The sequence below is a fragment of the Helianthus annuus genome, chromosome 1, assembly GCF_002127325.2.
Source record: "Helianthus annuus cultivar XRQ/B chromosome 1, HanXRQr2.0-SUNRISE, whole genome shotgun sequence".
Classification (NCBI taxonomy): Eukaryota; Viridiplantae; Streptophyta; class Magnoliopsida; order Asterales; family Asteraceae; genus Helianthus; species Helianthus annuus.
This window is the reverse complement of record NC_035433.2, coordinates 145178303-145201804: the sequence shown is the minus strand read 5'-3', so window position 1 is coordinate 145201804 and position 23502 is coordinate 145178303. Positions and strand designations below refer to the sequence as shown.

The window sequence follows — 23502 nt, the reverse complement described above, 5'->3', positions numbered from 1 at the left end:
AGTATATGAACAAATTAGACCATCGATTGAACAAATCTAACTAAAGATTATGAAAATATCTTATATATTAGTGTATAAAAGTTAACAATTAGAGATTTTATCTATAAATACGTTTTAGTGTTTTTAAAAAAATAATAATAATAATGAACCCTTTTTAGGGTTTTTAATAATGAACGCGTCGCATACACGATATCATGCAGCGGCTTTTCGGATCATAACGCATTGGATCACCGCACTTTTTAAACAGTAATTGTCAAACCTCAAGCTGTCGGTCAGGTCAGCTCAACTCGATCCATTTCATTGCTATTGCTATGATTATAGCAGTCATCGGGAAGAAGATGGATCTTACGGTTCCTAAACGCGACGATTAAGACTTGAATCAAACCCGAAAATGGGCTCTTGAATGTAGACCACAACAGTAGAAGCAATACCACTGGAAATCGTCGTCGAAACATAGTACCAGTTAAAGTAGCTATGGAACAAGGTCCGATGCAGGCTGACCCGATCGACATTAGACCAAAAGATGCGTAGAGGAAACCGAGTTGGGTTCGTGTTGGCGGGTTGCAACCCGTGTCCGGTTCTTGGCAAGATGAAGGTGTTAGTTGTGGAACAATGGATGTCAACCAGAGAAATGTCACCCCCTGTTGTAAAAAAAAGTTAAAACCGATTTAACCGAATCGAAACCATATATTAACTGTAACTAGTTAAATTTCCGCCCGCGCGTTGTGGCGGGGACCCAATAACTGCAAAACGCGTGTCAGTAACGGCAAGCAGATACCAAATATCAAAACATAAATAAAAAAGTCGTGAAAAGGATAGTCAATCCGTCCTAAAAAAAGCGATTTTAAATAACCTAATATATAATAATAGGACCCACACGTCCTACACGTTGAAAATCCGGTTGTTTTCAGTTCAGTTATTACGGTGCTAACACGTTAAAATATGGATGAGCTCGGTACCTGTAACGACACCGAAAGTGCCAATCCGGAAAATCATCGAAATTAGGTACCGGCACCGAAAATGCTCGGTACAATACGGTATGGTATTTGAAGGTAAAAATCAATAAATATAGGTATGGTGCTAGACCGGTGTCGAACCGAAAGTAACGATTCTGAAAAGGTCAAAAGGTGGGTACCAAATTGGTATCGAAAATGATTTTGTATAGTAAATTTGGTACTGATACGATACCGGTTTGATTACAGAATTTGATACGATTTGCTCATAAATAATCTAAATATCCAAGTTAATTTTACATGCTACAATTCATTCATTACGTAAAAAGACAAAAAAATAAAGCAAAATAAGTTGTTGTGTATATAAAACCTCATTCAAACGAAATACAGTTTACTTACTGTGTGTATGAAAAGTAATCTAAACTGTGCAATTACTTGCATTGGTACGTTGCTACAGGATTTGATGAGCTCGGTACCAACCGGTATCGAAAATATCTTTACCGAAATCCCCAAAAATGGGTACCGGTACCGAATATATCTGGTACAGTACGGCTTGATATGGTCGGTACTGGTACGACACCGGTATTTGAGGGTAAAACCCGATAAATACCGGTGCCGAACGGATACCGAAAATACACCCAGTTTGATAAATTTGATACCGGTACCGATACCCGATACTATTCATCTATTTCTTTTTTTATTACTTTTCATTCAATACTCTTTTAATATTTATTTATAATTACTCTTCATCTACTATTCATCTCATTCAGAAATTAATATATAGGAGAATTACTAATGACTGAACCATACAAAAAAACTAACGGGGTGGTTTGGTATTTTTTTAAACCGAATTTTGTGGTTCAGTCGGGCGGACTGAAGTTATGCCCAAGGTGGGCGGGTGCACCCCCGGGAAAAAAAAAATTTAGTGTTAAGTTCCGTCAAAAATCCCGTCCGCACCCCTTGAAATTTTCCGTCCGCACCCCTTGGAATTTTTTTTGTCCGCACCCCTTAGATAAAAAGTGTTATCTATTTATATTTTAAAATTTTTTTTAGTAAACTCTTATTTTTTAAAAAACACTCCCTAAATTATATAACTTTTAATACCTAAATAACTAACTCAAATACCCAATACCTTTAACTAGCCCACTACTAAGTCTTAGCCCAATAAACAAACCCAACAAATCAACAATATTTCATACTAAAATAAAATAAACAAGCCCAAAACCCTTACATATTCTCTCCCGCTCTCTATCATCCCTGCACGCACGCCAGCGATCAGAACATCAACGACAACAGCAGCCGCATACCGCCGTAATCAGCCATCATACCACCGCCGATCGAACACGGGTAATTTTCTTTGTTATTTTTGATGATTTTTGGTTGATTTTTTGGTGGGGTGGGACGGAACCGGTAGCCACCGGAAGTGATTTTTTGATAGCAGGAGACATGTGCTTCTTGTTAGTGATGATATTTTATTTTGTGGTGGGTTATATATTTATATTTTGTTAGTGATGATGGTGATATTTTGTCTTTTAATGGTGTATATGATGTTTAGATGATTTTTAGTGTGATTTACATTATGATTTCTGGGTAAAGTTCTTGTACAAATAATCTTAACATACTAAACATACAAATTGAAGGAAAACTCAAAAAGACAAGTTGGCATTTTTGTAATTATCAATAACTATCAAAGTTACTCTACAAATATACCTAAAAAAACCTAACCACTCCCCCCACCCCCAAAAAAAACCTAAACCCCCCCCCCACCCCCCAAAAACCTAAAAAAACCTAACCCCCCTCCCCCTCCCCCCCCCTGCCACCCCCCAAAAACCTAAAAAAAAACCTAACCCCCCCCCCACCCCCCACCCAAGCTAAAATGCTAAAAACTAAACCCCCCAAAAAACCTAAAAAAAACCTAACCCCCCCCCCCCAAGCTAAAATGCTAAAAACTAAACCCCCAAAAAACCTAAAAAATCTAAAAAAATAAAAAAAAACACACAAATTATTTTATTTTATTTTTTTAACATTTTTTATTAAAAAATCGCTACTTTTAGTAGCAGCAAAAAAAAAAAAAAAAAAAAAAAATTTGGCTAACGAAATGTAGCGATTTTTTAATAAAAAATGTTAAAAAAAATTGTGTTTTTTTAGGTATTTTTGGTTGTAACTTTGATGGTTGGTGGTAATTACAAAAATGCCACCTTGTCTTTTTGGGTTTTCCTTCAATTTGTATGTTTAGTATGTTAAGATTATTTGTATTTGATCTTTTGCCTATGATTTCTAGTGTTTGAATACTTGATACATTATGTAACATGTTATGGAGCCATGAACTTATAGATCAATTTGTTTGTGATCGCTGATAGGAACCATGAGTAGGGACGTTATGGCGCGATTTCTCAAGAGGAAAGTTGATACATCTTCCGAATTCGTGATGTGGATACTCTTCCTTCGGATGCTTATAATCGCAAGCCGATTGAATCATATAACGTGAATCAACGAGATGAGATTAGAAGGGCATATCTACTAAGAGGACCATATCAACCATTTAGTTTGATGTTCTTTTGTTTTACATGACCCGACCCGACCCGACTCGAACCGACCCGACACGAACCAATTTTTTTACTTATATACCTCGAGGCCTAAAATTTTTAAAAATGTTCCGCACCCCCATGAAAAAAATCCTGGGTCCGCCTTCAGATTCAGTTTTTTATTTTCTAAAAACCAAAAAAAGTAGAATTAAAAACCAACAAAAAAAACATTTATATTTTAATGTTTATTATTGAACTTTGGATTTAAAATTTTTATTTTTAAAAGTTAAGAAGTTAACAAATGGTGTAATAATCAATTAATCATTAACTAACAAAAATGAAAACTCGAATTTTTGGTTTTGTATTCAGTTTGAGCCCAAACCCGACCCATATAGGAATATGGATGATATGGACTTACAACAAGACTAAACAGAGACCCGGTTGCAATGACCCGAAACCGACCCAAATAAGAGTCGGATATGAAACCCCCAACAATGGAGAGACCACTCGAAAGCGAGTTCCAGATGGAGAGTATGATGGCTCCGGTTGCAACTTCCATGTGATAAACTTCCATTAGATAGAAGATCATGTTCGACGTCAATCCTTGACCCGTAATACCCTCAAATGCTTCATTAGCTACAAAATAAAAGACAACGTTAAACCAAAACCAAAAACCAAAGTGATGAACAAATAATGTACTTATGATGAAGGGCATGGTTCTTAGACCACCCTTTTGAACATGATGATCGTCATGGAGTAATTTCGATCGTAATTTGGCTTCAATGCTCGATGTCTCTTGATTCAAGTGTGTTCCCATGGTGGATCGATGGTTTGATTGATTAAAATTTGGATGATATTGTTTTTTTATATGAAATTTGGAGCGAAAGTGACAATGAGAGAGTGAGGATTCCACATAAAGGAGTGATATATGGCCATTGGCCAAAAAAAGGCCTGCACGAATATAATGTGTACACTAATAAAAACGTGTACCACTAAGGCTGAACGGTGTGGGGACAGCAACGGGCCGTCGAGGCTCGGCTAGGGCCGTCCACACCGCCCCCCTTCAGCCCCGTCTTGTCCTCCCCGTCTCTTCCTTGCCGATAGGGACGGAACTCGTTTTCAAAATATAACCATTATTAAACGGCGAGTTTATTAAAAAAAAATTAACTATTATCTATATAAATAACATCAATCTCAACCATATTTAATACAATCTCAACCAAACTCTCTCCTACTTTTATACAATCTCAACCGTTTTTTTTAACCCCTCGAACTTTTATACACTCTCAAACTCTCTTCAAAAAAATACACAACATCTTCATCTTCGTGGTATTCGTCATCTTCTTCGGGTGATTAGTTTTTTGTAAACGCCATAATGCAGGCGGCTCGGATGATCATTGCGGAGGAAGAAGAAGAAACCACGTTACAACCTCGAACTAGGCAAGCGGCCATAAACATAGACCGAGAGTTAGTTTATATTTGTATATTTGTATATTTTTATCGCTATTATATTTTGAATTAATAATTTATTTCTACGCTCAATTGTTATGTCGTTATTGTATTTTTATGTCGTTATTATATTTTTATTTGTAATATACGTGTAGGAGCCTACGATAGATTAGTGGCCGATTACTTTGCCGACGAACCGTTGTACACGGCCGCAATGTCAGTGGCGGTTCTAGACCAAAATTTCAAGGGTAACGTTCAAAATGTTTTTACTATACTTCATACAATGTAAACGAAATAAAATAAAAACACGATAAGAAAAAACTCGAAAACGGGTGCAAACAAGTCCGAGCCGAGCTTAAGCCTAAAATAAACGAGCTCGAGCCTTGCATGTGAAGCTCGTCAGGCTCGTCAAGCCCTAGTGTAATATTAGTTTTTATTAATATTCATAACATTTATCCTTTATTTAAAGTTGTCTAGTAAACGAGTCCAGCCGAGCTTATTTAAACTCGTTTACGAGCCAAGCCCGAACCAAAAAATAAGCTTGTTTAGTAAATGAGTCCGAGCCCGAGTTTCACTTATCGAGCTCGAGAGGCTAAACAAGTCTATTATTAGTACTAAATATATTAATTAACAGATGATAAACGAGCCGAACAACAAAGCTCGAACCGAGCTAAGCTCGAGCTTGAGCTCTCATAAGCCTAGTTGAGCTCGGGCTCGACTCGCCTCGTTTGCACCCCTAATGACAGTGGAGGTGCATGGTCTTGCTTGTTGTGGTTGCTATGTTCACATTTAGTTCCTTTTCCCCATCAAAAATCGATTCTAACTAGTATTTGAGCTTTAATCGATCATTTTAATTGGGCTTTTAACTTATAAATTAAGTAGTGGACTTTTAATAAAACTTTGAGATGATAAGGGTGATGGACTTTTTAAATTTTGAGGAGTAACATAATTTAATTTCCGGGGTAACATAATACAAAAAACGTAAAAAAATGGGAAGAAAACACTTTGCCGGATCTCTATTTAACGCATCACTCCTAGTTATTGGTTCTGAAGTTCTCTCATCTCCTTCCATCTCCAAAATAATTTCCGTCATCTCTCCATCATCGCGCTAACGTTTAAGTTTACAACGTTTTCCTAGACGATGATGAACTCATGGCTACTAACAAAAATTTAACAAGATTATATAAGAAGTTTGTAGAGATATTTATGTAATTTGATGAAGAGGAATGTATGATGTTGGAGAGGGTTGTGAGTTTTAGATTTAAATGTGCGAGTATATAAAGGTTAAAAAATGATTTTTTTTTTTAAATTTATAGCCATTATTCAAACGGTCAAAATGTTTTGAAATTCAAAAAGTTCATCGGGGAACGGGGTATCTCGCCGAGCTCACCGATAATGGGTTGTTGGGGGGGGGGGTAGTGTTCCCCGAGATCACTGATGCCATGTCAGCTTCACCGAACTCACCCCGTTCCTCACACCCTTTAGCCTAATAATTATATATAATCATGGTGAGTTGGCTAAATGAACGTGAAATAAAAGAGAATAAAAATAAAAGAAAATGATAGTGATATGAATGAGGGGTTGTACAATGCTTGTAAGTCGCCCCATAATAAATCCACTTACACCCTGGTCACACCCATTAAATGGACTTAATATGGACAAAGGAGCTAACCATTAAAGATGCTGTTATAAATAGTTGAAACATAACATTAAGAGGTAACACTTAGGCTACTTGGTATGGTTGAGGCTTATATTTGGAGGATGATCCGCCACGTAAGCGTTACGTCATAATCCTTGGAGGGGCAGCGTTACGTCATAGTTCTTGGAGGATGCCCCTCCAAGGATTAAACCAAATAAATAGAGGATAAGCCTACCCCACCAACTTAATTTATTTATTTTTTTTTTATTTTGGCAAATTAAATATGCAATATATATATATATAATATATATATATAACTAAAATTAAAATAAACTCTAAAATAAATATTAATTCCAATATTACATTAAAAAAACCAACATATTCTTAAAAAAAATTATAAAACTACTAGTCTTCATCCGGCATGTAGTCGTTAGGTTCGTTTTGTGCGTTGTTCCAAATGTACTTCACCAAGTCCGCTTGTAGGTTTGATGTGTGTACTCGTTACGTAGCGACAATCCGTTTATATCTTGTTGTTCCAAACTCACTAGAACAGAATTCCCGTTAGACGCGTTTTCATCGTAATCACAAATCGCTCTACCTTCGTCTTCGATGATCATGTTATGCAGCAAGATAAAAGCATACATAATGTATCGCAGCAACCTCTGTGGTGTAAAAGAACGTGCTGGATCTTCAATGATATGCCTTTTTTTTGTAGAACCCCAAAACACCGTTCAATATCTTTTTTTTTTACCAACGGCTAGTGCATCCCAACGGTCAAAAAATTTGTCTTCTTCTGCCCGTCTCGTCCGTCCCACCCTCGACGTTTTGGACGATGCCGTCCTACCCGGTACGGTATTTGGGGCGTCATCGGGCGTCGTCGAGCCTGGACGACCCCCGCCGAGTACCCTTAGAAGAAAAATATGACAGCAATTAATTAAGGAATTTAAATAGTATTACTCTAAGGGGCTGTTTGGCAATATCTGAATGGTTAAGTGCTGAACCAGTAAGAGGTCTGAACCATTAAGTGTTGAACCAGTAAGAGGTCTGAACCATTAAGAGCTTGTATAATGCTTAGCCGTTCAGAGGCAGAGGCAAATGTCTGAGCAATTCAGATTAGAGGTCTTAACCATTCAGAGGCAAAACCATTCAAATATCTGCTCGTGAAACAAACGGTCTGAACCATTAAGTGATGAACCAGTAAGAGGTCTGAACCATTAAGAGCCTCATTAAGAGGTAAACAAACCGCCCCTAAAACAATTATATGTTTATGATGATATGACTGTGTAACAACTCTTTTATAATTGGTAGATTTACAAACGACTAAATGTGTCCTACAACTTTCATTTATCCAATATCAAGCTACAAGTACAACATTATCCTATAATAATTTTTTTTAACAGCAAATTTGGATCACTGACGAACCACTGAAGTATCATAATGTCACCAGCGGAACCACCCGATCATATCAATCTCCACGAGGCATAATGCCTATACACCAATTCAGGAGAAAACCTAATAAATATGGGAAAACCCCCCTTTGTGAGAATCGAACCCAGAACTTATTGGTCCCAAAGTCTTATCTCATCCCCAAGATACCACCAGGCTATAAAGCTAGGGATGAGATTGGTACGATACCGGTACCGGATACCGTAAATACCGTTACCGAAATTGAGGAAATATGGATACCGATTACCGTACCGTATTTATAGATTCGGTACCGGTACGGTATCGGTATTTCGGTACTTTACCACATTGGTACCGCTTTGGTGTCATCCATTGTTTTACCTAAAAAATATCATGTGCAACCCATCCATCTATTATTAACTAAACTAGAGTAATATATAGAGGAATGTAAAAAAAGGCAAACATATTAAACATCCATGGATTCGACTTTTATCCAATTTCGAGTCACCACCAAGTTCGACAAAATGGGTTTCTTCAACAATAGTATCGTCTCCTTACACAAACAACCACAAAGATATTAAAAAATCTAAAAATAAGAAAAGATATATTGATAATTTATAACCAAACCATTAAAAAATTAATTTACTTCAATGGTTTCCATGCTTTTTACCGATGATTATTAATTCGGTATTAATACCGGTATTTACCGAAAAATACCGGTACCGATACCGAATTTAGAAAAATCTATTACCGATACCGATACCGTTTATGATCGGTACGGTACGGTACCGGTATTTCGGTAAAAAATCTTATCCCTATATAAAGCCATGGGCTATCCTCCAATAATTTAACATCACATTCTACATAATCTTAAAGCACAAAGTCGGTGGCTTTTACGTCATCCACCAATTACAATAATGCCATTTTCATATAATTACGATACTGCCATTTTTTCCATAAAAGTCAAATGCCATCGGTATTGAGTGTGTCGCTACAGCTATCTTCTAAATTACAACGTTGTAGCCAAGAGAGAGCCAAAGTTTGGAGCCATGATGGAGAAAAACTGTCGGGATTATGAATAACCGGCGTCAAAGCTAATTTGCTCAAAAGGAAAACATGCATGTTGAAGAGCTTAACCGGATCTAAAGCCTCATTGAGACATTGGTGGCCGGAATGTCAATCCCATAGCTGCAAACCACCATGATCCGGCATTGTGAACAACTGCACGGGGGTGATGGAAATTTGATGAAGATGGTGGTTGTCTCCAGTCACCGGAGAAGGTGGGGGAGGGTGCTGGTAATGTAGAGAGAGAAGAGAAAACGTCGCGGGATGAATAGCAATGGCAGCGGCAGTGGTATGATCGAGGCGATGGTTCAATGTGAAACTTGGGTTGGAAATGGTCGGAAATCCCGAATAATTATGGGGTAAAGTTGTTGTGGTGGTGGTGACGGTGGCATTTTGATATTTTTTTATTGACAGATTTTGTTTACATTATCAAATTTGGTTATCAATATACTTTGACGTCCGTCTTAGAACCATGCATAATTATGGACTGAATTTGCTTTATCGGGCTACCAAATTTCTAATAAATAATACAATTAATTTTTTTTCTTCTTAGGATTTCTAAACTAAAAAATGATTGTACGATATTTAAATTTCCTTTTTGATGTTGATTTTATAATTGTAAGATTTTGGGGCTGTTTGGTAGGCTCTTAATGGTCATTAAGAGGCTACCTCTTAATGGAACCATTAAGAATTTTATCAATGAGAAGGTAGAAGAATGTGACATATGATAATTTACCATTCAGAGGTTACCTCTTAACCATTCAGACTTGCGGTTACCTCTTATTCATTCAGAGGTTTTAAATCATTAAGAGGTAGCATCTGAATGGTCATTAAGAGGCTACCAAACAGCCCCTTTATCTCCTACTTTAACAAAGAGTGAATATTCATGTCTGCAAACAATTGTTGTCATATAAATATAAATGACATGAAGATTAACAACCTGTATTATCTGTATAATTAGGTTTAGCAATATGCAAATTATTAATAGTAATATGTTATAATTATAGGTATAAAGGTTTTATTTTATAAAGTTTCAAGAACACTAATTTTCTAACAATTTAGCACGTTGTATTGTGCGCGAGCTTATTATTAGTATATACTTAAAAACCATGAACGATGAACCATGAACTTTTTTTTGACCCTTAGGTTTATAGACTTTACACATTCAAAGGCAAAATCCTATTCTTCAAAGTAAAGCCAAATAACTAGCAACACATGATATTAGTGATTTTGAGTTTTTGGTACCAATTGTTATTTGGTATCAGATACTAAACCTCGATTAATGTGGTCAGCAAAAAGTTACAATCCAAGGATATGGCTTTTACGCCACCGACTCTTCCATTTTCATTAAAATACAAGGCCACCTCTTCCACTTTTCAATAAAATACAAGGCCACCTCAATATTCAGAAATAATATTTTTAGCCCTTACTCAATACAATATAATAAATCTAACTCCCGACTTTGCAAAAGTTACTGGCACCCCTTATACTTTCAAAGTTTACATTTTTTACTCTTTTCCTCTTAGTTTTACGTTTTTTCCCCAAAGTTTCACCACATTGCAATTTTAGTCCCTTGGCCTTACAAACGTCAATGTTTAATCCCTCAAGTTTCTAATATTATAGCTTTACCCATGTACCATATATAGTATGCGTTTTTAACATGTTATTTTCTTTAATGATTTTCGTTCGCTAATTTCTTTTTGAAGAATTAATTTGTTGTTAATCTCCTTGAATTTCAAAAGTTTCGACTTTACACTTTTTCATTCCTTTACTTAAAAAAAAAGTTTTTAAGTACGGATTTTTATATATGTACGTGTCGGTATAAATTCGAGTTGATCTGCGTTTAGATGTAACTTTTTAATGATTTTTGTTTGCCAATTTTTCTTTAAAGAACTAATTTGTCGTTAACCTCTTTGAGTTTCAAAAGTTTCGACTTTGCCCCTTTTGTTCTTTTACTTGAAAAATTAACTTTTTACATGCGGATTTTTATGTATGTATCATTATAAATTCGAGTTGATCTCTTTTTAGACGAAAACTTATCTTGGGAAATGAGTCAGTGCAAGTATAATACGTTTTTTACATACCATACCGAGTGTCGTTAAATATAATATATTTTCATTCGATGGTATAAATTCGAGTTACTCTTCGTTTCGTGTGTTTTCTATTTTTTAAAGCAAAAATAAGCCCCTTTTGATTGTTGCGCATTGGTTGCGTTACATAGCACTTGCGCTAATTCATTCGATATTTGCAATATATCTGCGCCGCAACGCGCGCGGGTCTATTTACTAGATTTAGACTGAAAGGTAAACATTTTAAATTAGTTTTTTTTATCAATATACTGAAACGTAGACATTTTAAATTAGTTTTTTTATCAATAAAAAGCAATATATTAATATAAAAAGTTATATTACAAGTTAAAATTTGTTATATGTAATTGTAAAATGAATTTATATATCCTTTCAATAATACACAATTCTTTATTTTATTATATTCTTTGTTATCTTTATTCATTTTTCATTACATCTTACAAACTCTAGTGGTTCTATGATTAAAGAGATGATATTTGTGTTTCAGTTGATTGATCTCATGGGGTGATATGAGGATCTCCATTTATGTATTTATGTATATTAACCTCATATTCATTCACAAAAATTATGTTTTTTTATCTGATTATTTGGGGTTTGTTTGGTAAAAGTAGCTGATGGTTGGAAGCTGGTGGCGGGAGGCTAAAAGCTGGTAGCTGTAGCAGGGGCGGATGTATGTGTGAACAAGGGGTAGCCTCCGCTACCGCTTGGTCGGAAAATTTTTAACGTTTTTAGTGTAAATTTTGGAAAATTTGACGTTTTTTCGATTTCGTTACCGCCTATTTATAAAACGTTACCGCTTGGTGGGAATCCTAGATCCGCCACTGAGCTGTAGTTGTAGTCTTTTAGATATATTTAGGTGTTTGGCAAAGTAGCTAGAGCTTTTAATAAAATGCATAAATGACCAAAATAGACATAACTAAAAAGTCCATTATCTTTAGAAGTTAAAATAGTCATTGTTTTCCTAAAAGCTTGTAGCTCCTTTTAAATGCTACTAGTATGTGCGTTCAACCAAAAGCTTTAAGCTCCTAAGCTAAAAGCTTCAAACTCCTTTAACCAAACAAGACTTTATATTGAATAGCAGTTTTTTCTTAAAAGCCTAAAGCTAAAAGCTCCAAAAAGCTCCATGTCAAACATACCCTTGATAAACATCCCAAAAAAATAAACATAAACAACAAAAATTTACAGCTCCAAATAAACGCTATAACTTATAACAATCCCAACTATTATTTACCCAACATACAAATTATATTTAGATATTTATAGTTATAACTCAAGGTATGCCTTCAATGCCATCAAATCTTGCTTTGTCGACGGCATGGGACAACCTACTTTCCGACCAAGAAAAACTTCGATGAACACGACAACCTATGTAGCACAGAAACGGGTACAGGACTGGGGTACGGTGACGATACGGGTACGGGGAATGGCAAAACTCAAAAATCCAAGATACGGGTACGGTGAAGGTACGGCAAAAAAAATATAAAAACAAATTATATTTTTTACACATTTTTATGTAAATTTTACAAGTTTTAGGAATAAATGAAAACTAGTGAAACATAGATGGGCTAAATGTCAAAATACATAAAGTTATATAACCTAAAACATGTTGAAAACTAGTGAAAGATAGAGGGGCTAAATGCCAAAATACATAAAGTTATATAACCGTAAAACCTAAAACATGTTGAAACCTGCCGCTATCTTCATTTTCTTCTTCTATTATCTTCTTCATGTTTTCCGGCAGCAAGCATCACTGGAGTCGGATTTTTTCGCCAGATATAATAGGAAACGTCCCCGAAACGTCATACTGTCGTCCCCACTTTCCCGGAAACATTTGAGGAACGTCCCCATGGCGTTTCCGCCCCCAAAACATCCTCGGGACGGATACTCGATGATACTTGGCGTCCCCGTGCTTCATAGACGACAACAAATTAAGTAGTAGACAAAGTTGAGCAAAGTCAAGAAACTAAGCAACCAATAATAGTAATCCACATGTCCCTCATCAATATCACTCGACAGCCAACTTACGCCACCTCCTTGGCCAGTAACCGAGTCCACAATATTAGTTAAAAGGCTTGCAATAAGCGAAGCAACCGCCATGCTCACCTTAAACATAACCATTGCTAAACTCGGCATGCTATTTGGGAGCTCGGAATAATAAAACTCCAATTGTCCAATTCCATTAAACGCTTCGGTTAAACCTAGTAATACGAACTGTGGGACCAACCACATCGCTGACATGACAACCCTCATGTTTGAGTTTGCTAAATCACGCCTTATGGTTTCCACGATTGCGGATACTACCATGGTTACGATTGACAATATTATCCCAACTCCCATTCGGGTTTTCAGGTTGAGCCCTCGAGGCTCGTGTGTAAATTTTGCTAGAAACGGGACCATAACACGGTCATAAAACGGGATCCATATTGTGATTGTCAAAAGCATAAACAAGTTGAAAGACGCTGCCGGGATCTCGAAACTTGAGGTGATCCTTCGGTTCATTTTTTCGGCTTCAAGTGTTGGGAACTTTTGCAACAAGTTTACGAATACTAGAATGCCCGATGACCAAATAGGTACTATCCGAATTAGGGATTTGAGGGATTCCACATTTTCGACTGTGGGGATACCACACAAGTTTGAGCCCGAAAAACCAATGTCCACATCTCTAACAACACACGCTTTGTTAAGAAACCTAAAATACAAATTTAGATAATAACGAAAAAAATTAGAGGTGACAAAATAGACAAGTTAGATAACAGGTCATGTAATGAGTAATTTTCGAACCTTAAACCGTCGGTTAACTCAACTTGATCCATATCATTGCTATAGTTATAGCAGTCATCAGGAAGAAGACGGATCTTACGGTTCCTAAACGCAACGATTAAGACTTGAATCAAACCCGAAAACGGGCTCTTGTCAACTTTGACTTTGACATAAAGAGGTGACCCGAGTAAAAACATGAGAACAGAACAAAACATTGCCAAAACTGGAACCGCAAACCCGACCCGCCAACCAAACCGGTCTTGAATGTAGACCACAACAGTAGAAGCAATAGCAATGGAAATAGTGGCAGAAGCATAATACCAGTTGAAGTAGCTATCAATAAGCCTTTGGTTTTTATGGTGTTTGAGTTGGTCAGCACCAAAGGCTATGGAACAGGGTCTGATGCAGGCCGACCCGATAGACATTATACCAAAGGATGTGTAAAGGAAACCGAACTGGGCCCGTGTTGGCGGGCTGCAACCTGTGCCGGGTTCTTGGCATGATGAAGGTGTTAATTGTGGAACAATGGATGTCAACCAGAGAAGAGTCACCCCCTGTTGCAACAACAATATGCTATAATGATGAAACTAAAAATCAAGTAGTGGTGAGTTGAAAACCGATTTAACCGAAACGAAAACATATTAACAGAACCATACAAAACGATGGTTCGGTTTCAGTTTTGCATTTTCTAATACCCAAAAAAACACATAAGACCATGTGTAATGAGGCTTGAAGATCAAACACCTCCCTTAGGCGTTATATGACACGTGACGTCCCAGTCAACAAGAGGCATGATGAGACTTAAAGTTAAAAAGTGGCTTAGTGGTATAATGCCCCTTGCAATAATTACCCAAATAACTTAATTATTATTTTTAATTTCTTATTGGCCGGTTCAACAATCTACCAGCGTTTTAATGATCACGCCTTTCATTTATTTGATCACTTCACGTCGGGGGGGGGGGGGGGGGGAGGGTTGGGACTTTACTCCCCAGTACACATGGTCTAACCGAAAAAACCATTTATATAATAATGTTTGTTATTGAATGATTGGATTTTTACTTTTTATTTTTAAGGTTAAGAAATTAATTGATGTTATAAAGGTATAAACTTGAATTCGGAATAAAAATTGGGAAAAATTACAAGTTTTGTCCTTTATCTTAATACCACTTATCAGGCAGTATCCTTTTTAACGAATTTTGACAAGTTTTGCCCTTTACAAGGAATTTTGTTGCACGTTTTGTTCTTTAGGCTTAACTCATTTAGATTTTCTTGTTAAATCTTGTCACCCAAGGGTATTTTAGTCTTTTTACTCATTTATTTCAAGAGTCAATCCTAAAATATTTTGTTTTATTCTTTTAAATGGGTAAAAAGACTGAAATACCCTTGGGTGACAAGATTTAACAAGAAAATCTAACTGGATTAAGCCTAAAGGACAAAACGTGCAACAAAATTCCTTGTAAAGGACAAAACTTGTCAAAATTCGTTAAAAAAGACATTGATATTAAGATTTAAGATAAAGGACAAAACTTGTAATTTTTCAGAAAATACTCCTTTTGATCAAAGCCTTTGATCGACCTTTTTTATTATTATTAAGCTAAAAGCATATACAATAGAATAACTCTAATTATCTATTTATTCTAAACTAGAAAACAAAACTCCTAAACCACCTAAAGAGAAAACTAAATAAAAACTCCATAATTTTACCTAATATACTACTCCATAAATAAAACCTACTAATTAATCCAATAGACTATTAGACTAATGACAAAATTAGTCCAACACGGTAACCCAAAAAAATTTAGGACAAAATGTGTCATAATCAATTAATCATTAACTAACAAAATATTTGGTCCCAAAAAAAATTCAACCCAAAAAATACAAGTCCAAATGACAAAATTTGGTCCCAAAAAAAAAAAAAATTCAACCCAAAAAATACAAGTTCAAATGACAAAACCCATCGTTAAAACCGAAAAACCAACTTTGTGGTTTGAGCCCCAAACCGAACCATGCCCACCCTAAAACTAATGATAAAATATGAAGATGGGATGATTCGGACTTACAATAAGACTAAAGAGAGACCCGATGGCAATGACCCGAAACCGACCCAAATAAGAGTCGGATATCAAACCCCCAAAGATGGAGAGACCATTCGAAAGCGCGGACCAGACATAGAGTACGCTGGTTCCGGTCGCAGCTTCCATGTGATAAACTTCCATTAGATAGAAGATCATGTTCATTGTCAATCCATGACTCGCAATACTCTCAAATGCTTCGTTAACTACAAAATAAAAGACAACGCTAAGTCAAAACCAAAACCGAAACCCAAAGTGATGAATAAATCATGTACCTATGATGAAGGGCATGGTCCTGAGACCACCCTTTTGAACATGATGATCGTCATGAAGTAATTTCGATTGTAACTCGGCATCCATGCTCGATGTCTCTTGATTCAAGTGTGTTTCCATGGTGGATCGATGGTTTGATTGATTGAAATTTGGATACTATTGTTTTCTTTTTTGTAAAAAGTGACAATGAGACTGAGGATTCCACTTGAAGTGACAATAAAATTGGTTGATAAACTAATAGCATATGGCCGAAACGAGGCCTCCAACGTGCACCCTTAATAATTATATAATAATGCATAGAGTGTGAATTTTTTTTAATGAAATTTTTTTTTCATTCAAATGTGAGAAGACGATTACAGAATAATATGGTAGGTAGACGAGTAAAAAGTTGTGCCGCTATCTTCTTCTGAATAGCAAACTCTACCCTGCTAAACACAAAATTCTGCCCCACAACATGCGCGGTGTTACTGCTTACCACATGCTGAACCCGCTTGAGGAACCGCACCGCGTCAGGGGCGAGAGCGCCAAAGGTATCGAAAGCGAACGGGACGAACACGTGTTGATTCTCGATGCAAGCTACTTTGTCCGCCTCTGCCTTGGTTATCGTCTGGCCTGCCACAAACCCGTGGTCCCTTAGCCCAATGAGGGGGACACACCTATCAAATCGACGCACGTGTGTTTCCCTCCATCAAAAAACAAGAATGTCAACGGGTCGTATGGTAGATCTCCCTTCTAATGGATCGGTCAAGAAATTTACCGGATTTCAGGCGGTGTCATTTGTCTTTAAAATTGATGAGTTTTGTACTTAATGTTTTAAAATTCTTCATGCTATGTCCTTTAGCCTTGACACAGTTAGATTTATCTGTTAAATCTGGTCATGTGAGTTACACATGAGGGCATATTTGTCTTTTCATCGTTAGAGGGACTATTGTACATATATTTAAGTGCGTAGCTTATTAAGTGCCCGGGGGTGCACCCGTCCCCACCAATGTTTCGGTTAGAAGTGTATAATTTCCGATTTTTCGTCCGAAAATTTTAAAATTATATAGGATCGCACCTCCAATTATTTTGCCTAAATATTTATACAATATATAAATCAAAATAAAGTTTGTTACCACTTTAAATCTTAAAGGTCGTCGAGCTAAGTTGTAATTTTTCGTCCAGATTTAATTTATCTCGTACCATTATATATATATATATATATAGGTACGGGATCAGGAGAAAACGCCCTAAAGTGTGAGAACGGATCCTGGTTGAACACGTGGCACGCGATATAATTAGGGCGGAGGGGCTTTTTTGTCATTTTATCTTCCGCTTTTCCAATTCGTTGTCACAATACTGCTTCATTTTTAGCGTTTAAGATTTTTTTTGCATTAACCAAATTCAATAATTACCTGGCGTTTTACTGGTCTTTTTTTTAGATCTGTCTCATTGTATTAATCTTTTTGTTTCACATAGATAATATTTTGACGTTTATGGCGTTTCCAAATCGTCGGCCATTGGAACCCCAAGGGCCAGAATATCTCTCTGAATGACTTCATCCAAACTAAGTATGGCCAGGCTTTTTAGGATGAAACGTCTCTCCGACCTCTCAAACCTCCATACAATGTGTGGCGTTTTAGATAATGTGTGGAGTTTTAAGTTTTGTTTACCTCTTCTACTTATATAATGACTTTTTCCCCCGCCATGTAGGATGCAGTCCTATAACGTGACAGTTAATTATGGCGTTTTTGAATAGATAAATAAATTAAAGTACCCCCAGGAGTGGCTTTTTAATATAATAAATTTTAGTAATAAAGTTTCCGTCGTTTCAGTTTTACTGCTTGTAGTTACTGTTTGTTCTTAGATTCAATGGCGTTTAGACAAGATGGCCCATTGTTCCATTATTGTTTATAGATTTTTGGCGTTTGTGGTATCTTGGCGTTTTACAAGCATTTTTTTAAGAGAAATAATGTATTTTTTTCATAGTGGAAAATTATATTACAACCACAGGGAAAAAAATGGAAGCGAAAAAAATAAATTAAAAATCCTAATCGGATCTCTCTTCCCAATCTTCATTGTCATCAGTCTCTTCTTCTTTAAAACTACAAGAATTGTTTTGGTGTGATTTATTGTTTGTTCGTTTTGTTGAAGTGGCTTTGTGGATGTTGGGGACAGATCGATGCCGTGTGAGTGGGTTTTTCGCTTTGCTCTTCATCTTTATCTTCATCTTTATAATCATCCCACTCTTTAGTGTCATTGATCTCTTCTCCTCATCCAAGCCTTCTTCAAGAACAAAGAACACGAAATGACATATGACTGTCATCAGTCTCTTTTTCTTGAAGATTTATCCATCTCATGCAGCAAAGTCTTACTGAGTTACTCCCTTCACCTAACAATCCATTCAGCGAAACTTCACAAAGAACAATACTGAATATCCAAGAAAGCATGTTAGCCATCTTTGATTTTTTTAAAATTTTGGCGTTTTACAGTGTTATTTAGGAACACTGGCGTTTGTTTTTTTGATGTGATCAAATGGAAGTTGCTGATAGGTTTCATTTTATAGGATGTCTTTGGCGCGTAGTTTAGGTTGGGTATTATTATAATAAAGTATTCGTCGTTTCAATTATTGTTTGTTATTGCTGTTTTTTGCTAAACTTTATCTCTGAAGTCTATAACACGTCCCATCTTTCAAGTTTGGCGTTTTATATTTTAATATAGTAAATGTTATTAATAAAGTTTCCATTACTTCAGTTTACTGTTTGTAGTTACAGTTTGCGTCAACTTCATCTGTTTATCCTTTCAGTTTACTCTTTGTAGTTACTGTTTGTATTTACCTTTTCGAGTTTTTGGCGTTTTGTATTTTTAATGAGGTTTAGATAAAGATGGCACTTTGTTCTATTCTCCTGTACCTTGTTTTTATACTTTTTTTTGAGTCTTTTTATAATACTTGTCCAAAGTAATTTTATTATAGTTTGGGAGTTTTGGGCATTTTATGGCATATTGGCGTTTTTCACAAGCATTTGTCTGTGTGGCGTTTTTATTATATAACAACTGAAAAAGAAAGTTAAAAAATAGAAACAATTGATCTTCCAAATCTTCACTGTCACAAGTCTCTTTCTTCTTTTGAAACATCTCCCTGACGGTTTGACTTTGGTATGATTCATTTTGTTTTTTTGTTGTTGAAGTAGCTTTTTTGTCACTGTTTGGAAGCACAAATGTCATGAGTTTTTTGTTTGAAGTTCCTCATTATCTTCATCTTTATCACTTATCAGTGTCATCCGTCTCTTCATGCCATTCAAACATTCATCAAGAACAAAGCAAAGAAAATGACATAAGTTTGACATCATCCTCTTTTTCTTGAAGATTTGTCCATATCATGCAGCAAAATGTTATTGAGTTACACCCCTCAGCTAACAATCCATTCGGCGAAACTTCGTGTAGAACAATATTTGAATATCCAAGGAACGATGTTTGCCATTTTTTATTTTTTAACTTTTTGGCGTTTTACCGAGAAAAAGAACGCCACTAAAAAAGTACTTAAACCTCTAATTTTGGTCATACTAAACTCAATAATGTTTTGCAGTATGAGATGGACAACATTGTTAATCCTCAGTTAAGAAAGATGTCTAACAATTTTGTCCACTCAATTCAGCTAAACTTTTATTGAGAACAAAACTGTATCTCCAAGAAATGACGTTTTTGCAATTTTGTGGTTTTTGTATGTTTTGTCGTTCCTAAATTGGATGGAAGTTGAGGATAAACTCAATAAGATTTTACTCAATGAAATGGACAATATCCTCACTTAAGGATTTTGTCCATCACATTGAGCAAAACCTTACTGACAACCAAGCTGAATTTCAAAGAAACGTTTGTTTTTGAAATCTTTGATGTTTGGGTTTTTTTGGCGTTTCTAAGATGAATGGTATATATGAAATATGACGTTTTGGGTTTGGTATGTTTAATGGAAGGTCTGAGAGGTTGTATATATAGGATGTTTTTGGCGGTTGTTTTAGGCGCGATTTTATTATAATATGCCACGACCCCCGACCCGGTTTTACCCGTTTCCGGAGCCGCGGGACAGAAACCCATGGTATTGTTTATTTTGGCAGCGGAAATTTTAACAGGATCTTTTTAAACTGAAACACTCAATTATTTTATTTCACACTTTTGGGATAAAACCTCATATTTTACAATAAAGGAATTTCACGGGGAAATTCCCTGTTATTACAAAACATGTTTATTTATTTTATTGAGCCACTTCTTCAAGTTTGTAGTGTTACACAACACTTTTCCTTTATTCACAGTAACTCACCTGAAACATGTTTAAAAGATTTATATCAGCGGGGAAATACTGGCGAGTCATTCAAGTTGCACAAAATGACACATTGTTATAATTTACAGCATTAAGGGTGATTACATTGTTACACAGCACTTTTCCTTTATTCACAGTAAGTCACCTGAAACATGTTTAAAAGATTTTTATCAGCGGGGAAATACTGGCGAGTCATTCAAGTTGCACAAAATGACACATTGTTATAATTTACAGCATTAAGGGTGATTACATTGTTTCTATCAACCAATTACCCCAAATCGGTATTTATCACATGACTATGCCTGTGACTATGGTCAGATCACCCATTGGCTAACCCGTTGTCCAATGGTGACGGGTATCAAGTAATGTATACAAAACCCCACATACCGGCAGTAATTGTAGATTACAAATACTTAATCCCTGTAATTATAACTTTGAAACAAATAGGGTTTTGGAAACAATTTGGTAAAAAGAGAATGACTCATATTGCAAATTTAGACGGGCAGAGTTTTGCCTACTGATTTTAGCCTGGTTACCTAGTTAAATAACAATGCACATGAGACTAGGTCAGTAACTTAATACAACATTTACGATAAACTTACGAAATCAAAACCCTCACGACGAATGACAAAGTATAGCCCAAATATGGGCAGCACTTAAACATCCATCGGATTGGTTTCAATCGATCGGACATTGTATCGTAGCAGTGATTGATTTAATACCCTGTACTCGTAGCAGCGTTTCCCTACTTAAAATTTCGAATTTGAGCAGTAAACTTCGTTTTTGAATGAAATTTTCGAACACAGATGAAAGCCCATGCCCTGCTCAATTTATAGCAACTTTTTGGGTTTTACGCGGCCCGCGTAAACCCTTACTTAAACCTTACGCGGCCCGTGAGGGCCCCCTAGTCTACGTGTAGGGCTAGCGTGTCACATGTAGGTCCGCCATGTGTTCGACACGTGGCTTGAATGCTTATCCGGAGAATTTTAAGTTGTCGCGGCCCGCGTAGCCTTACCTTATGGCTTACGCGGCCCGCGTGAAAACCAAATTTCTTAATTTCTTGGTTTTTCATGAACATTAGGGTTTCAGATATCCCGGTTTTCACTTACAGGTTGTTTATGGACATTTTTGCAGGTCCTTACATCCTCCCCGCCTTATTTAAAATCTCGTCCTTGAGATTTACTGAAATAAGTGAGGATACTTTCGCTTCATTTCCGATTCCAGTTCCCAGGTGTATGCAGCTCCTCTTTTTGAATCCCACTTGACCTTGACCAGTACTAGTCTTTTGTGCTTGAGAAACTTGACCTTTCTGTCTTCTATTTGGAGTGGTTTCTCAACAAATTTTAGCTTTTCATTTACCTCTTGCAGAGGTACTACCAGTGATTCGTCAGATAGGCATTTCTTGAGGTTAGATACATGAAATACGTCATGTACTCCGGCTAATTCTTCTGGTAGTTGTAAGCGGTAGGCAACTGGTCCTATGCGTTGGATTACTGGGAATGGTCCTATGTACCTTGGACTTAGCTTTCCTTTCTTACCAAATCGAACTACTCCTTTCCAAGGAGAAACTTTCAAGAGTACCTAGTCTCCAACTTGAAATTCCAGCGGCTTGCGTCGATTGTCTGCATAACTTTTCTGACGATCTCGAGCTGTCTTCAGTCTATCTTTGATTTGAGTTATTTTGTCGGTGGTTTCCTGCACAATCTCGGGACCTGATAATTGGCTTTCTCCTATTTCTGCCCAGCACACTGGAGTTCTACACTTCCGTCCATACAGTGCTTCGAATGGGGCAGCTTCAATGCTTGCATGATAACTGTTGTTATAGGAGAATTAAATTAAGGATAGGTGGTTATCCCAGTTTCCACCAAAATCTATTACACATGCCCTGAGCATGTCTTCCAGGGCTTAGATCGTCCTTTCACTTTGTCCGTCTGTTTGGGGATGGTATGCAGTGCTCAAGTTCAGTCTAGTCCCCATGGCTTCTTGGAAGCTTGTCCAGAAATGTGAAGTAAAATGACTATCTCTATCTGATACAATAGAGAGTGGAACTCCATGTAAGGATACTACTTTGTTTACGTATAACTTGGCTAATCTTTCCATGCTGAAAGTTTCCTTCATGGGTAGAAAATGAGCTGATTTGGTTAATCGATCCACAATTACCCAAATCGCGTCATTACCTTTCCTAGTTTTAGGCAACTTAGTAACAAAATCCATTGTTATTAGTTCCCATTTCCATACAGACATTTCTAATTGTTGGAGTAACCCTGAAGGTTTCTGGTGCTCTACCTTAACTTGTGAACAGGTCAGACACTTAGATACATATCTAGCTATGTCCTTTTTCATTCCTATCCACCAGAAATTATTTGTTAAATCTTGATACATCTTGTTGTTTCCAGGGTGCATGGTATATCTAGATTTATGGGCCTCCTCTAAAATTTTATTTCTTAAGTTTCCTTGCTTAGGTACCCAAATCCTTTTCTTGTGGAATCTCCAAATTCCATCAGTTCCTTGTTCTAATTCTTTTATCCTTCCTTTCATTCCTTCAGCGTCATCCTTGATTGCTGTTGTTTGAACATTCTTCAGTTGTTCCATTAAATCCAATGGTAGATTTAATCTAAGAGCACAAACTCGCTTTTGCTTTTCATGATACTTACGACTTAGAGCATCGGCGACTACGTTTGCTTTTCCTTCGTGATATTGAATATCACAGTCGTAGTCACTTAATATTTCCATCCATCTTCGTTGTCTCATGTTTAATTCTTTTTGCCCAAATATATATCTTAAACTCTTATAATCCGTATAGACAGTAAACTTACTTCCATACAGATAATGTCTCCAAATTTTAAGGGCAAAAATAATCGCTCCTAATTCTAAGTCGTGAGTTGTATAATTTTCTTCGTGCTTTTTTCAAATGTCTTGAGGCATATGCAATTACCTTTTTGCGTTGCATCAGCACACATCCTAATCCCAGTTTAGAAGCG

At 36.4% G+C, this 23502-nt stretch overlaps 2 protein-coding genes across 2 annotated transcripts; both read right to left on the bottom strand.

The window, feature by feature from the left end:
• Positions 1-272: 272 nt before the first annotated feature.
• Positions 273-7210, bottom strand: LOC118491690 (protein NRT1/ PTR FAMILY 1.2-like). Its single transcript, XM_035989662.1, has 3 exons — positions 7072-7210; positions 3897-4114; positions 273-641 (listed from the first exon to the last, which is right to left on the bottom strand). Exons 1-3 carry the CDS (start codon positions 7208-7210, stop codon positions 273-275), a joined length of 726 nt encoding a protein of 241 aa, XP_035845555.1.
• A 5461-nt stretch (positions 7211-12671) lies between these two features.
• On the bottom strand, positions 12672-16395 carry LOC110923524 (protein NRT1/ PTR FAMILY 1.2). The gene is made up of 4 exons (XM_022167605.2): positions 16230-16395; positions 15943-16160; positions 13904-14436; positions 12672-13811 (listed from the first exon to the last, which is right to left on the bottom strand). Exons 1-4 carry the CDS (start codon positions 16345-16347, stop codon positions 13034-13036), a joined length of 1647 nt encoding a protein of 548 aa, XP_022023297.1. The 5' UTR covers positions 16348-16395; the 3' UTR covers positions 12672-13033.
• Positions 16396-23502: the final 7107 nt, after the last annotated feature.

Coding starts and splice junctions, on each gene's coding strand:
- LOC110923524 (XM_022167605.2), bottom strand. CDS start 16,347: ATGGAAACACACTTGAATCAAGAGACATCGAGCATGGATGCCGAGTTA. Junction 16,161..16,229: donor GACCATGCCCTTCATCATAG/GTACATGATTTA, acceptor TTTATTTTGTAG/TTAACGAAGCATTTGAGAGT. Junction 13,812..13,903: donor GAGTTAACCGACGGTTTAAG/GTTCGAAAATTA, acceptor TTTGTATTTTAG/GTTTCTTAACAAAGCGTGTG.
- LOC118491690 (XM_035989662.1), bottom strand. CDS start 7,210: ATGTATGCTTTTATCTTGCTGCATAACATGATCATCGAAGACGAAGGT. Junction 4,115..7,071: donor TATAAACGGATTGTCGCTAC/GTAACGAGTACA, acceptor TTTATTTTGTAG/CTAATGAAGCATTTGAGGGT. Junction 642..3,896: donor GGTCTCTGTTTAGTCTTGTT/GTAAGTCCATAT, acceptor TTTTTACAACAG/GGGGTGACATTTCTCTGGTT.